Here is a 17,539-nt window from a genome sequence, read left to right as displayed (position 1 = left end):
TATGTATTATTGTAACTTATCTTTGACCTGTCCAATATCAATTGTACAATTTGTGCTATATGATAAAACTGGACCAATAAAAAATCAAATCCACATTACACTTTAACAAGTGGACCAACTGTGCTCCATCACTTTCAAAAAACAAATTCCATAATCCGATGTTGTCTTCCTCATTTTAAACACACACACAGCTCTCATTAACATTAAAACGAACAGGGTTCCCAGTGTGCCCCATTTATCTTACACATTAAATACTTCTATAAAATATACTGTTGAATTTGTCAATTTATTTACACAAAACATCAAACAAAAAATACATTAAATACAGCAAAACATACATCATACTCCATTTCAGACAGTGCCCAAAACTGTTATGTTCCACATTTCATCTTCTCTTAAAGCCATACTTTTTCCGTTCATAGAACAAATCAGTCTTCGAACTGCCCAGATTAACTATTTTGGGGCAGCCATCTCTCTGTAAAATCAGAACAAATTATTCATCAGACTCCTTCCTATAGTTATCGTACTTTAGTCCCTATATGTTACTATCTGTTAACATTTCAAGACAATCTTAATGTTAACACAACAATGTGATTATTTTAAAGTTTGTCTATGACAATAATTACAATTAACTTACATCTTTTTCCTGTATCGTACATTCCTTGCAGTAATAAGCATCAGAAACCCCAGGTCCTCCACAAATCACACATCGGCCTTGGTAGGACCCGTAGTTACACTCGTCACAAATACGCACCAGCGTACAGGGCCGCACGTAGGAGTCACAAATAACGCACTTCCCATCACATTTCTCACACAGGCGTCCAATAGCTAAGGAATAAAAACCAACAATACAACTGCCTTTCGTTAGGACTTAACCACATTCCTCTACCACGAAAGTAAATGTAACTAGAAAAAAATCTACATGGGCTCAATTTTATTTCTTTATGTTTTAACTTAAAAAAAAAGGCCACCACCTCTTCCATTAGACTATCTCCATAAGCTAAGGTTTCAAATTAACATTATACATAAATAGGCCTCAATGAAATTTTCTACTTCATGATGACAATACCTGCGACGCCGAATGACAACGCTGTTAAGTGTTTCAACTACATACATCCATATATTAATCCTTGTTCCATAGATCATGAATATGACATTTCGTAATGATGTGGAACATGTCACTTTAACATAAGTTTTCTTTACATAAAATAATTAATTAATTAATTTTTTTTAATTTATTTTTTACAGTTACTACTTCATATCTAAAAATTCATCTACTGAGTAGAAGGAGTTGTCATTCAGAAATTCTTTTAATTTGCTTTTAAATGTTGGTTGGCTATCTGTCAGACTTTTAATACTATTTGGCAAATGACCAAAGATTTTTGTGGCAGCATAATTCACCGCTTTCTGTGCCAAAGTGAGATTTAATCCAGAATAGTGAATATCATCCTTTCTTCTAGTGTTGTAGCTATGCACTTCGCTGTTATTTTTGAATTGGGATGGGTTATTAATGACAAATTTCATATGCAAATATATGTATTGCGAAGGTACTGTGAATATCCAAAGTTCCTTAAAGAAATGTCTGCAACGTGATCTTGGGTGGGCTCCAGCTATTATTCTGATTACACGCTTTTGTGCAATGAATACTTTTTCTCTTAGTGATGAATTGACCCGAAATATGATGCCATATGAAAGCATGAATGAAAATAGGCACAGTAGGCTAATTTACTGATATGTTTATCACCAAAATTTGCAATAATCCTAATAGCATAAGTAGCTGAACCTAACCGTTTCAGCAGATCATCGATGTGTTTCTTCCAATTCAATTTCTCATCAATGCACACACCCAGAAATTTTGAGTATTCTACCTTAGCAACAGACTTCTGTTCATAGTCTATATTTATCAATGGTGTTATGCCATTTACTGTACACAATTGTATAAACTGTGTTTTCTCAAAATTTAATGAGAGTCTATTTGCAGAGAAGCACTCAATAATTTTCTGAAAGACATTATTTGTAATTTCCTCAGTTGTTTCTTGCTTCTTGGGTGTGATAAGAGATTTTGTAGTCTTTCTCTCCACTGTTAATTTCAACAATCTGCATTCTTCCAGTTAAGTATGAACTAAACCATTTGCGCACTGCCCCACTCACGCCACAATACTGAAGCTTATCTAGAAAAATTTCATGATTCACACAATCAAAAGCATTTGAGAGATCACAAAATATCCTGATCAGTGATGTTTGGTTATTCATTGCATTTAATATTTGATCAGTGAAAGCATATATAGCATTTTCTCTTGAAAAGCCTTTCTGAAAACCAAACTGACATTTTGTTAGTACTTCATTTTTACAAATATGTGATGCTACTTTTGAATAGGCCAACACTGCTTTTTCAAGAATTTTGGATAAAGCTGTCAGAAGTGAGATTGGGTGGTAGTTCTTAGCATCAGATCTATCCCCTTTTTTATGCAATGGTTTAACAATAGCATATTTCAGTCTATCTGGAAAAATTCCCTGTTTCGATGAGCTACTACATATGTGGCTGAGAATCCTACTTTTTGTTGATAACAAGCTTTTAGAACTCTGTTGGAAATGCCATCAATTCCATTTGAGCTTTTACTTTTGAGTGAATTTATTGTTTTCCTAATTTCAGTAGGACAGATGGGTTGAATTTCAGTTTTATCAAATTGCGTAGGTACTGCCTCTTTCATATACTGCCTTGCACTTTCTAATGAATAGCTGGAACCTATTTTCTCTACAACACTTAAAAAAGATTATTGAAAATGTTTTCTACTTCTAACGTCTTATTAACAAACTTTTCATTGTATTTGATAGAAATACAATCTTCCTGTGCTCTCGGTTGCCCTGTTTCCCTTTTCACAATATTCCAAATTGTTTTAATTTTGTCAGATCTGGTAATCTCAGACATAATGCACGCACTTCTGGACTTTTTAATAACTTTTCTTAATACAGTACAGAAGTTTTTATAATGTTTCATTGTTTCGGGATCATTACTACACCTAGCAATAAGATGCATAATTCCCTTTTCTGTTTGCAAGATATTTTGATCCCTTTAGTAAGCCATGGCTTTTTACATGGTTTCTTACAATTATATTTCACTGTTTTCTTAGGGAAACTGTTTTCAAATATACTCACAAAGGTATCATGAAATTAGTTAAATTTTTATTAGCATCATGTTCCCTGTACACCTCATCCCAGTCTAACTGTTGCAAAGTCTCCCTAAAATTTTGAAGTGTTAAATCGTTAATGGAACACACTATTTTGGAGGACCGTTTTGGATTACTATATGGAGCTATATCATATACTGTAGCTGTGCATTGTGACAGACCATTCTTAACAGGAAAAGTTTTTATTTGATTGAATTTATCTTGGTTTATAAAAAACATTATCTATCAGTGTGCTGCTTTCCTGTACCACCCAAGTAGGAAAATCAATAACTGATGTCAAACTGAAAGAACCTAGTAATACTTTAAGGTCAAGCTTTCTATCTGACTCTTTCAGAAAATCTACGCTGAAATCCCCACAAACAATAATTTGCTTTCCTTTGTCTGACAGGTAGCACAACAAAGAATCCAAGTTCTTCAAAAACTGAAAATTTCCCAATGGGGACCTATATACAGCTACAATTATAAAAGTGCATTTATTTAGTTTAAGCTCACATGCACATGCTTCTATGTGTTGCTCTACGCAAAATTTTTTAGTTTCCAAATTTTTCACACTATGACGGATTTTAACTTATGTGGCAACTCCTCCTCTCTCCATAGGCCTAGTGTCTCTACTTACATGTGCTGAAAGCTTATATCCATCTACATTTACCATTTCCATACCTGTGACTATATGATGTTCAGACAGGCATAGTACATCTATTCCACCCTCAGTTTCTAAATCTTCTATATGAACAAGAAGCTCATCTAATTTTTTTTTAATCCCCTGATATTCTGATGCAATATATTAACATTATTTTTTACTGTGCTTTTATGTGAATCTTATGACATACTAACATTATTTTTCACTGTACTGTTATAAGAATCTTGTGATATTTTCACATCACTAGTACCTGCCTGTCTAAACTTTTCATGAAGCTTAATTTCCATCAATGTAGGATGACTTGATTCTAATCTTAGCCTAAAAAAGTATTCTCATGAGTTTCAGTGCCCCCCCCCCCCTAAAGATTTTGCTATCATCTCAGTCAGTTTACCCTTTCCTCTCACAATCACTATAATTTCTGCTAATTTTATTTTCAAAATATTAAATGAGACAGCAAACAATAATGACTTCTTGGGGTGAGAGGAACCACAGCAAAACATTGCGACCTGTTAAATATTAAGTTTAACAATAATGTTTCACTACAAAAAAAAGTGATGGATAAGTAATTATCCCTCTATTTAGCATACCGACGCCAGGCTGTTTTCGGCAAAATATCAAATCTGGATGATGTTTAGCCATTATTAGGCGTTACTCTTCGTTTCCAAATTGTACGAATTCCAGCACACAATTCACCTTCTATAAATGTGTTACAAATTTACAAACGTAAAACAACTGACAACATTGTAAACACACGTCGAAGTACTAAACAATTCAAAGATACTCAATCGGTTATGTCAAGATAAAAATCTGCGAACAACGAGTTAAAATTGAATTCTAAACACCTTGGAGTTCCGCCTGTCTTATTATCTTTGGAAATTAAGGGGAAATGTGAGAGAAAACGTAAAAAAAAATTACGTTAAATATCTGAACGTTTGTTTGTCAAGCAGATATAATACAGTTTTCCGTACAATACTGCTAGTTGTGTTTGAAGATGCACTTCAAGAATTTCGGATGACCTGCCTGTTGCCAGAAATCTCGAAGTTACTCTTCTCTCGCCGACAGCGATTGATCCCTCATTAAAATACTTTCTTCTGTATTTTGTTTTCTATCGACATTACTCTTTATCGTAAGATGCAGGACTGGTCCGAAAATAGTTATGAAATCTTTCGGGAACGTGATTCTCGTTTCAGTTACGAAACTATCATGCGAAGAGTTGCTCCTTGTCTCCAGGTTTTTTCTGAGAAATTTCCACATTTATTGTTGTTTTCCGTTGTTACAGCCAATATAATAGCGATACACACTTTCTATTGGATATTTGACATCGCGTTGCCCAGTCACAGTATTGACAGTATTACTGCTTGTTAGTTCAGTATTGGCCTATTACAGGTTTTACAAATTGGTATTGCAAATAAATACTGAAAGTATGCAGTCCCCATTGGTGCTCCTTATTTTACCAATAACAAGGTAATGAGAAGAACGTTCCACAAATCAATTTCCATTTATCATAAAATTGCCACAATAAAGATTGCACAACGGGTTCACGTTGAATATATCATGTCACATGATAATGATGAGAAAATCAGAAAACTTCTTCTTGCATAAGATTAGGTAACCCACAATTTATGATCATAAAACTAAACTATTTTAATAATAATATTTGCAGCAATGAAACTTCAATTATTTTTGAGATCTTACGTTGGTGATGCACCTCATCTGATACAGGAAATTTTGGTTACAGAACCCTGATGATTGCCTCTCTGGCATAAATATGTCTAATTAGTGTACTATTGTTACATTATTAGTAAAAGGCCTATAACAAGCTGTGAAGGTATTTCACTGCAGAATGAAGGATACTGTGACACTTCACACTAACAGTATATTCACATCTAATATTCCAGTCTCTATGCTGTCTTTATTTTTCCTTGTTATCTCATATACGTCTTTTACATGAGCATTTAAAAACTCATCTTCCAATGATAAGCTCTTTTGTCACTCTCTTGATGGTCCTGTTTGGTAGTGCTCTAATGGAATGCCCAATACATTGTGATCTGTTGGCTTTATTCTTTGCTACTATATGTTCTTATGTAAACATCATTACATAGTATTATCAGACCATTATTATTTATGTCTCTCAAGGATTTTGTTATTTGGGTTGTTGAATAACTGACAATGACAGGTGTAAAGAGATTATAAAATGTAGATTGGCTATAGCTAGAAGAGCATTCCAGAAAACTAGAAATTTCTTAATGGAAATGTAAGTTTAAGTCTTTTCTAAAAATAGCCTTGTATGGGTCTGAAACAGGAATGATAAACAGTACAGACAAAATAAGAAAAGAATCTTTTAAAAGATGGTGTTAAACAGTACAACACTAAAAATTTGATAGGCAGATATGATAACCAATGAAGACGTACTCAATTGTGCAAGAAGTAAAAGCTCTTTGTACTGTAACTAAACTAGTATAGGTTGGCAGGACACATCCTGAAGCACGAAGATGGCTAATTTGGTAATGGAGAGAAATGTGGAGGATAAAACTTGTTGAGGGAGACCATGAATTGCATACAATCAGCAGTTTCAAGTTTATGGAGGTTGTAGTAGCTATGCAAAGAAGAAGCACAAAGCAGCCTAGTATGGACACCTTCAGCAAACAAGTCTTTTGACTGAAGACGATGACAACAACAACATGGCACCAATATTTTCCTCAAGATTTTACTTTTAAATACTTTTAATTTGTTTTCTGCTTTTGTGGAATAGATGTTCATATGGGTGCAGAGTCACACAAGCAAAGAAACTGCATAACATAGTAAACATTGAAAAATCTAACAATAAATGCAAGAAGGCCTGGAGTGTAATAAACTCCATTGCACACACTAAACACAAAGAGGAAATTGCCATTACCCCAGAAGAATTTAATAAATATTGCATTCAGTCCATTGAAGAAATTAGTAGTCAATAATCAAACCACCTGAAAATGCACTTAGTATTATGGACAGCTGCTTTGAAAAGCTTCCCCCAAGCACCTTCACTTTCACAGAAGTGAGCCCAAATAATATCCTAAAAATAGTGAAAAATTTCAAACCTTCAGTTAGTGTTGATTACTATGATATGTCATGTAATTTGTTGAAAGATGTTATTGATTGTGTGATTTATCCATTAACCTTTTGTGTTAACAAATGCCTAGTTGAAAGTAAGTTCCCCGACGTACTAAAAATTTCTAGAGTTTCACAAAAAAGGGGAAAAGAACTGTCCCGCTAGTTACAGACCTATATCCATAACCCCAGTTTTTTCAAAAATTTTAGAATCGATTATGTATGAGCAAGTTAGTGCCTACTTTGGTAAACTAAATATAATTAGTGATAAACAGTTTGGATTTAGGAAAGGTAAATCCACAACGGATGCAATGGACTCCCTCGTAAAATTAGTCCTAGATATGTTCGAGGCTAGGGACTATGCCCAGGCTACATTTTGTGACCTGAGCAGAGCCTTTGACTGTGTAGAGTATGACACTGTGCTGAATAAGCTAGTTTACTATGGTTTTGATGACAACAGTATAAATATGTGTACGTCTTTTCTAGAGAACCGTCAACAAGTTGTGTGCATTGGTAGGGAGAAATCAAATTTGGTTAGTGTTAGGCACGGAGTGCCTCAAGGGTCGGTGCTTGGACCTTTACTGTTTATACTAATGATTAATGACCTGCCCTTATTCATAAAGTCTCATACAATATTGTATGCTGATGACACAACTTTTCTACATAAAAGCTCTGATCTAGGTACACTGAAAACACTGACCGAAAATACCCTTGCTCAATTCTCATTATGGTTCAAAGCTAATGGCTTCTTACGAAATGAAAACAAAACCCAGACACTTTACTTGAGCCTCAAAGAGATTCCTAACTACCAGGAATTAGAAACTGTTAAATTTTTAGGTGTTATTATTGACAATAAATTGACGTGGGAACCACACATTAAAAATATATTGGCTAGGCTTTCAAGAGTTATTTATCTAATTAGAAATTTAAAAACACATGTTCCCAATGACTATGTGAGATCAGCATATTTTGCCTTCTTCCAAAGCATCATCTCTTATGGAATTTTACTGTGGGGTAGTGGCTGTCATGTAAATGACATTTTACTTTTACAGAAGAAAGTAATAAGAATAACAACGGATTCTGATAAAACAAAACATTGTAAACATCTGTTTATTAAATTGCAGTGTCTTACAGTAGTAAACTTATTCATCTACAATGTTTTAATGTACATTAGAAACAATGTGTCTAATTTTGTGTTGAGAAGTGATATTCATAGCCATGATACTAGAAACAGAACATCTGTAGACGTACCATATCATAGATTATCAAAATCGCATAACTCTTACCTAGTTCTTGGACTAAGGATGTTTAATAGACTAAGTGCTGACTTTAAAGAACTGCCTGTAAATATCTTTAAAGCTAAATTATACAAGCTACTAGTGAACAATCTGTTTTACACCATTGATGAATTCTTTGAAGATGAAAATACTGTATTCCAATGTGTACCTATTTTATGTAAACCAATTTACATCGATATAGTAGTTTACCAAACGAAAGCGCTGGCACGTCGATAGACACACAAACAAACACAAACATACACACAAAATTCTAGCTTTCGCAACCAATGGTTGCTTCGTCAGGAAAGAGGGAAGGAGAGGGAAAGACGAAAGGATGTGGGTTTTAAGGGAGAGGGTAAGGAGTATACCCTCTCCCTTAAAATCCACATCCTTTCGTCTTTCCCTCTCCTTCCCTCTTTCCTGACGAAGCAACCATTGGTTGCGAAAGCTAGAATTTTGTGTGTATGTTTGTGTTTGTTTGTGTGTCTATCGACGTGCTAGCGCTTTCGTTTGGTAAGTCACATCATCTTTGTTTTTAGATATATTTTTCCCACGTGGAATGTTTCCCTCTATTATATTGATATAGTAGTTTATGTAGAAATATATGCTCTTGACTTTGTCTATTGCTGTAATCAGCTGAACGACAGTAAAATTATTATTATTATTATTATTATTATTATTATTATTATTATTATTACACACTGGTGTGGTTCCTGTTAATTCTGTCAGTAGATGAGACAGAAAAAAAAAGAAGTATGAGCAAGTCAGCAGCTGAGCAAATATATACTGTTTTCAAACCCAAACCAAGCCTCGGATGGAAGAATGAATTAAACACACGACATGACAGTTCTTCTAGTACCACTCAAAATAATGATGGACAAATGCCAGATGCTCATTGAAGATACTGGAAGACACAAAATCCTCCCAGAAAGGAATGATTGAATATTGGTACACTCAATATCCTCACTCTCACCAACAAACGTGAAGAACTAGTAGATCTTATGGATGGCGTAAGCTCAGGATGATGGGGTTGAATGACTTAAAGTGGAAAAAGTGTGGGAAGAAATCACTGAGAAATGGATATGTGCTATACTGGAGTAATAGTAGTAGTAGTAGCAGTAGTAGAATACAAAAATGGGATCGGCCTAGTCCTCCATAAGGACATAGACATACAGAAAGACATTAAATACGCGAGTGAGAGCATAATCCAGATGAGACTAAAGGCTAGTAATATATAGCATACTGTTTTGCAAGTACATGCAACACAAATGGGATGCACCACAGATGAGAAAGAGCATTTCTTTAATGAACTTGAAGAACAAATACCGGAGGAGAACATCATCCTTATGGGTGACCTGAATATTCAATTTGGTAAACAGACTAGGTTGTGAAAATATCATCAGTCCTCATGGTTAAGGCAACAGACACCTGAAAGGAGAGAACCTAATGGATTTCTGTGTGTGAAACAACTTAGCCATTTAGAACACATGGAATGAGAAGAGTTAAAGTCATAAAATAATGAGAAACAGCTGGGAGGGCAAGCTCAGGACTATGACAGGCTTCAGCATCACTGATAGAAAAGCTGGTCAGTATGTTACAGATGTTAAAGTCACACCTAGTGAGTGCATAGATAGCTACCACTTGCTATTAACTGTTGACCTAAAAGATGTTAAAGTGCCCGAAAAAAAAAAAAATTGATTTTGAGAAAGAAAGTAAACAACATAACTTAAGCATACTGCCTTAAATTGATATTTTTCAACTAGCCATAAACTTTATCTCCACCCAATTATATTTTGGCCAATTTAAAATGCCACTTTTCCTGCACTGTCAATATTTAAGGATTGAAGAATGAACTTAATGGGTCGTTTATTTGGATCGATAAATTATAGTTGACAAACTTTATTGATGTAGTTTGCCTCCCTCAACATCGCGTGACTATTGGTATATCTACATTAAGTGTTATTCTGTAAAGAAGAAGTGGAGAAAGGAGATGATGTTTCATTCTTCAGGAATTGTTATGCTTTTAAGAACACTTCATAATAAATCCTTTATAATAGTAAGTTCATGCTGAGCACCTACAGGAACTTTAATTCTGTTCACAAATTACCTTAAGTTCCATTCGTCTATTTAACAACGAAAAACAAAGTTATAGTTATAGTTTTTTGTCCATAGATTATATTTCACAATGATATTAGATATGTCATGTTGCTTGTTTTGCAGAGAATAAACAAATTGCTTAGAAATTTGTCACTGATACATTACAACTACTTTTATATAATGTTAACAGATAATCAATAGCAATACACTGTGATGATAGATACTAACAGCATGCATTAATTTACACAACAGCATTGGATACTTAAGGAAAGTAAACAAAGTTATATGTCAACATCTACAACTATACTCTGCAAACCACTGAGAGGTGCATGGTAGCATGTACGTCTCATTGTACCAGTTATTAGGGTTTCTTCCTGTTCCATTCACATATGGGACATGGGAAGAATGATTGTTTGAATGCCTCTGTAGATTCAGTAATTATTCTGATCTTATCTTCACGATTCCTGTGTGAGCCATACTAGGTGGTAGTAGTATAATCCTAGAGTCATCATTTGAAATAAGTTCTTGAGACTTTGTTAATAGACTTTCGTGGGATAGTTTATGTCTATCTTTAAGAGTCTTCCACTTCAGTTCGTTTAGTATCTCTGTGACACTCTCCCATGGAGTAAACAAAGCTCTGACCATCCATGCTGCCCTTTCTCTGTATACATTCAATATCCCCTGGTAGGCATATCTGGTACGGATCCCACACACTTGAGCAGTTTTTTCCATACTGCTGAAAATACTAAATTACATTTACAAATACTGAAAACCAGTTTTTTTTAGATCATGTATGTTTATCCATACTAAAGAAAATTTAGACATTTATACAGAGAGGAAGCTCATTAAATCATTTTTGCATCAAATACACTTAGCCTATATGTCCTTTCATATATTTTCAGCACTGCACTTTGTTTTCATTTTGATTCTTTCAGTAAATTTATTTCCACATGAAAAAGGAATTGTTTTACTCCATTTCCAACTTTGTATTTACATTTTTCCTGTGGATTTGCTTGCAAGTACTCCCTCACTGTAATCCAAACACCCAGAGATGAAATGTTCCTTTAGTTTTCTTTTGGAGGTGCTCAGTTCCTTTAAGCTAAATGGCTGTCTGTTATAAAATTAGCTTCCTGCATTTGAAGGGTCTCTATCTGTCATGTTCATTCTTTTGCAGCAGATATGCTAATTCTCTCCAGTTCTTGCCATGAAAATCTCTTTTCAAAGGTGGTGTACAATTCACCATTAAAAGAAGTATTATCTCATACTTGTACAAACTTGGTGCAGTTAATATTTTAAATTCTTTGAATATGTTTTTGCAAGACTCCTGTGGTATTAGTTTTGCTATCCATCTTACGGCTTTCTTTTGAAGTTTTAAAATTCTCTGAATGTGTACACATGCTGCTTCTCCCCATATTGGTATATAGTGCAATATGTATGGGAAGATAAGTCCAAAGTACATTTTTAGCAATGTTTCTGGTCCATCGTATAGCACATTTTTCTCATTAAGAGGATATTTGTACCTATTTTTGACATATCTTATCAGTGGGGTTTCCCCATGTCAGACATTTGTCCACTTCTATTCTTAGAGGTCTATTATTGACCATTTCTTCTAAGTCTGCACCCTCAATGCTCAGAATAAAGTTCTCTGAGCTGTTGGTTCTGTTTGTTTCAAATTTTGTACACATTGTTTTCTTCCTGTTGATGTTTTGCATTGAGGATATTATCTAGAGTATGCAGCACAGACTGTACTAGACTAGTGTATTTTGCTTACTTTCAGTCCATCGCGTCTTACGGCCTAGTGTTCTGGGGTAAAACTAAATCAAGCTTAACAGATATCTTCAAATTTCAGAAAAGAGCTATACGAATCATAACACACAACTCTCCAAGAACTCATTGTAGGCCCCTTTTCAAAGAACTGCAAATGCTCACAATACCATCACTGTATATTTTTAAAAGCATTCTGTGTACAAGAGCACATATGAAAAATCTACGTACAAATGAGGACTGCCATAATTATAATACTAGAACTCGTAAGAATTTGTATGTAGAAAGGGTAAGGACAACACAAACCCAAAAGCATGTAAGTTATTTTGGAATAAAACTTTACAATGCTCTGCCAGCGTACATGAAGGAAATAATAGATGAAGTAAAATTTAAGACTGAGCTTAAAAATTACCTTTTAAGCAAAACTTTGTATGACTTAGATGAGTACTTTGATTGTGTGTAAATTTATTGCCAAAAATTTTAATTTATATGTCTAAATTTGTACTTTTAAAAAATGCCGTGAAAGTGATATTCCATTATTATGTCTGTAGTACTTGTACTAGTATGATAACTTTGTTGTGACAATTCCTCCATCATGTAAATGATTTACAGGAAGATAATAAAATGAAATGAAAATAAATTATTCTCTCAAAAATACCATTCTGCCATTTGCAGGTTCTCTTCAATTCTCTTTTCCAAGTCCTTCACCGAGTCAATGGTTATTAGTAAGGTTGTGTCATCAGCATACATAATCATTTTTGCATTTACTGAAGGGGGGAGTATCATTTGTATTCAAGGTAAAGGACAGAGGTCATGGTACTGAACCCTGAGCCACTGCATATTTTACCTGCAGAATATCAGAGTAGACATTTTTCTCTGTATTTCTGCATTTATGTTTTATTTCAACACAGTATTGTCTGTTTTCAGCTAAGGTTTTTTATAATATCCATAGCTTTTGCTCTTATGCCATACCAGTCCAGTTTTTCTATAAAGAATTTACCAAAAGCTTTTGAAAGGTCTAAGTATACAATAGATGCCTTCCTTTGATGATCCAGGGCCTCAGTTAATGTATGTTACAAAGTTTGTCACTGCAGTATTACTGGCTCTCCCCTTTCTAAACCTCTGTTGTGCTTCTTTTAAGATGTTTAGTCCATAATTCTATCTTTAATCACTGCTTCTGCTGTTTAGACAGAACAGTGGTGACTGTTATTGGATGATGGTAATTTTAATATTTATTTGTATAAGAACTCTTCTTATCAAATTTCATTTTGGTTGGTGACATTATTTATCAACTTAATTTCTGCTGTGAACTTCCAAAAAATGGTAACTCATCCTCAAAAACTGTCATTGCTGACATCTTTGTAGGTATCCACATCTACATCTATACTCTGCAAACTACTGTGAAATGTATATCACATTGTACCAGTTGTTAGGGCTCTTTCCTGTTCTATTCACATATGGAGTTGGGAAGAATGATGTTATGAAAGATGAAGTTATGAAAGTCTGAAGCCACTAGGAAAGCTGACTACACAAGAAAACTCTTACACACTATGTCACTGCTACCCCCACCACAGAAGAGGGCATGGAAACCACCAGCATAAATACTATGTCTTACCCACTCTCAGTTGTAGCAGTCCTGTGGTACAGGGGAGGCTATGTCAGTTGACTCTTTTGTGTGGCTGATTGCCTACAATCGTGCAAGTCTCGCTGGCGAGACTGTGCCACTGCAAGCTGCGGTGTCAACTTCAGAGACTCACTGACAGGGTGCAGAGACCATCAGTCTGCTGGTGTACCGAGCGAGGTGGCGCAGTGGTTAGACACTGGACTCGCATTCGGGAGGACGACGGTTCAATCCCGCGTCCGGCCATCCTGATTTAGGTTTCCCTTGATTTCCCTAAATCGCTCCAGGCAAATGCTGGGATGGTTCCTTTGAAAGGGCACGGCCGACTTCCTTCGCCATCCTTCCCTAATCCGATGAGATCTATGACCTTGCTGTCTGGTCTCCTTCCCCAAACAACCCAACCCCAACCCCTAATCCCTAAAAATCTGCTGGTGTGCTGGAGGCTTGACCAACAGGCCCAGTAAGCTGTACACTGTCTGCCATCATGAGGGGGAGCCCTGCTGCTGCCTGCTCCATTCCTGCAGCCAACACTGATGCTGCCGGCCTCTGTCAAAGAGTACTTCAGACTGGGATAGAGGGCAAGTCTCCCAGGTGCACATGTTCAACAATATCACTTTGAAGATCAGTCCACATAGGCTGCTGTCCACCACTTCCAGGGAGTGCCACACCTGCCAGCACCTGTGGACCATCGACTGACCCATGATGTAACGGCTGCCATACGAGGCTTCCACGACACAGCAGAGTTGCTGGTGATGCACGCTCACTTCTGCTGACTGGATCTGCACTCGGTTGGCCAAATGGAGCTGCCAGCACCTGCGGAAGACAATACTTTACTTCTGATAAATAAATGTTTTGTTGTGAATGATATTTCCTTGACACTCTCGAGCATTAACGGATCCTTCTCACGCCACCCTTACTGGATCAACTCTGAAAACCATAGGGGTCTGAATCTGGACACCTATAATGCACTGGAAATTTCTGTATGAAATAATATGTAAAATAGGGAAAGGCCACCACTCATCTACAAGTGAACTGATGTGTGGCACATAGGAACACACAGTACTGTTTCTGTTGTGTGTTTCTAGTGCCACACAACTGTCTGCTATTGTGGTTGCCTTTCCCTTAGTTTATGTAACATTGGGCACATTTCCTTTTGACTTTTAGTTTTGTTGGAATTGTTGTCACATTAAATAACTTTTGAAAGAGTGTGGGCAATGGAGTTGAAATAATGTTTTATGGTCTCTTACAGAATACCGTCAATGTTGTCTTTCAAACTGTTAATTCGAGGGCCCATACTAAGGTGAAACCCATCACAGTACCAGAGAGCAAATACTGGTGTACAAAATTGGTATCCAGCATCCAGACAGCTAAACATAGAACTAAGGAGATGGTTGGTTGGTTAGTTAGTGTTTCATTATGGTGTACAAGATGTCATATAATTTTAAAACTCTTTCTCAGTGAACATTTTGTTTCTTACATGTTGTGATTTATATTATTTTTTATAGTTGAGTACTTCACTTGTTTCCATGCTACACAGAGGCTATGATTTTATTGCTTTTCTAATGCTGTACAATACTGTTACTTGTTATATTCTGCAGGATGCATTTATAACAATCATATATATTGCATTCAGTGTGCTTTTCCAGATATAGTAATGTCAAATTTCTAAATTATTTTTGTGGACTTCCTACCAATTTAATGTGTTGTTTTGTGGTCATTTTTATCTTTTTATACTGATTTACTTTGATTTTAGAAGAATGCAGTGACAGATTCAAAGTAGTACTGTAGCTGAAGATGAGAAGCAAAGTTAGGGCATTTGGAACATAAAGCTATATCATACGTTCAGAACATTTTCAAAGAAGAATGGGGCACCTGGAGGGTTATTTCTAAAGAGGTACATTTATGAATTGGCATGTGGTCATTTATTCCATAGTAACATAATCTTTTGATACAGAAAGTAAGTGCCCTATCAATAGAACTGATGCACTGACCTTATAGAAATGGCAAATTTTTTATTGCTGGTTTCCTAACCAGATTTTCTTGCAAATCATGGATGTGTTGTGTTTGTGTCAAGTGTATGTGAGCTGCCTTCCACAAAACACTAATGTTACAAATAAATAACTACCTTGTTTAGTTACTAGAGTGTTAGTAGTTACAAGAGTGTAGAGTGTGCTTTCATTCCACTCTCAATAAATTTCTACCTACCTGAAACCAAATTTCATCAAGATAGATTTCAGCTGGAAGGGTTATAAATACAGGGAAAAAATGGATGAAGATCTTGTTGATTGGCTTGAATATAATTCTGAAATGTTTGCCAATGTGAAAATGCCATATTCTTCTAACTGTATTAATCTACGTTATGGATAAATTTTAGTTAATATTTGTTATACAGTGATCAAAAATGTTTAGAGCTGTTTTCGCATATCAACACCAAACTATCATGTGTGTTGTTGATTTAACTTGCAGAGCCAGAGATTGTACTTTTTAAGAGACAGTTCAAGTGAAAATAAGTGCAAGGAAAACATTTATCAAGATCCAGATGAAGACATTCTAAAATGTCACTTTACTCCAGAAAAGTATGATAACTTTTTCGATTTAATGAAAGCCATCTCAAGAAAGCACATGCATATAAGCTGTAAATTAGTACACATTCCAAAGCACTGATAAAGCACTACAGATTTGTTTTGTGTTTACAACTTACTGTTACGTTAGTGAAAATTTGTGAACAGTGACCAAGAAAGCGAAGAGAGCCACAGAAATGGAAACACCTCAGCGCATCACAGCGAGTCTGCCACATCAGAAGAACACAGATAACCACAGCATTTACGAAAAGACTATGTAACATCAGTATGACCTTATGGTAAAATTGTTTTCGTAATGCCATTTAGCCTGAAAATGAGGTTTTCCCTCGAAACATGTTGCTAAATAAATAAGTAATGCAGTAGCCAACAAAGTTTGTGACTGGTAGCGGTAATTTAAAAAACATTTACAGACTGGAACTTGTTCACATACACCTGCTCGGGCCCATTCTGGAGTCAAATTGTTATAAATACATTCTGTCAATAATTGACTGTTTGACATGCTGGGTGGAGGCAGCACACTGGCTGACACTACCGGAGAATCAACAGCTAAAGCATTCTTACTGTTGTGAATTTCTAGATTTTGTTGCCTGGGTGCAATTGACACTGACCAGAGCTATCAATCTGAATTGGCCCTCTCATGGAACTCTGCTGGCTTCATGGCATCATGTGCTTTTGCACTACCATTTAGTACCCCCAAAGCAACAGGTTGGCAGAGCAGGGTCATTGCACTCTGGAGGCAGCTTTAATATGCCATGGAGACAAGGTGTGACAGACTTCTTTAGGTGTTTTTGGATGTACACAGTACCTTCAAAGAGAACTTGCAGGAAGCACTAGCCAAAGTCTTCTATGTTAAACCTTTACATCTCCCAGCAGAATTTGTTGAACCACCGAATGCTTCAGAGTTACCAGAACTAGTCAGCATAGTATGAAAATAAAAAAAAAAAACGGTCCACAAACCACCACTACATCACACACCCTACCAAAAGTTTTCATGCAAAACGTCTTCACACATTGTGACTGTGTTATGTTAAGAAACAACGCCATACGGAGAGCACTGCAGCCCCCATATTTTGGACCACATACAGTTTTCCAAAGGGGAGACAACACATTTATTATTTTAACAATGAAATCGATTGATTGACAAAATAATGTAACTGGATAGATAAAAAATCTACTCATCAAACAGCAGCAGAACACACACATGAAAGAAGGTTATAATTAGGCAAGCTTTTGGAGCCAGTGGCACCCTCCTCAGGCAGAAAGGTTGAGGAGGAAGTAAGAGG

At 35.7% G+C, this 17,539-nt stretch overlaps 1 protein-coding gene across 1 annotated transcript; it reads right to left on the bottom strand.

The window, feature by feature from the left end:
• Positions 1-267: 267 nt before the first annotated feature.
• Positions 268-4,629, bottom strand: LOC126184639 (PHD finger-like domain-containing protein 5A). The gene is made up of 3 exons (XM_049927117.1): positions 4,416-4,629; positions 638-828; positions 268-475 (listed from the first exon to the last, which is right to left on the bottom strand). The coding sequence occupies exons 1-3, from the start codon at positions 4,465-4,467 to the stop codon at positions 386-388; spliced, it is 333 nt and encodes a 110-aa protein (XP_049783074.1). The 5' UTR covers positions 4,468-4,629; the 3' UTR covers positions 268-385.
• Positions 4,630-17,539: the final 12,910 nt, after the last annotated feature.

Source organism: Schistocerca cancellata, chromosome 1, assembly GCF_023864275.1.
Source record: "Schistocerca cancellata isolate TAMUIC-IGC-003103 chromosome 1, iqSchCanc2.1, whole genome shotgun sequence".
NCBI classification, from domain to species: Eukaryota; Metazoa; Arthropoda; class Insecta; order Orthoptera; family Acrididae; genus Schistocerca; species Schistocerca cancellata.
This window is presented reverse-complemented; position numbering and strand designations above follow the sequence as displayed.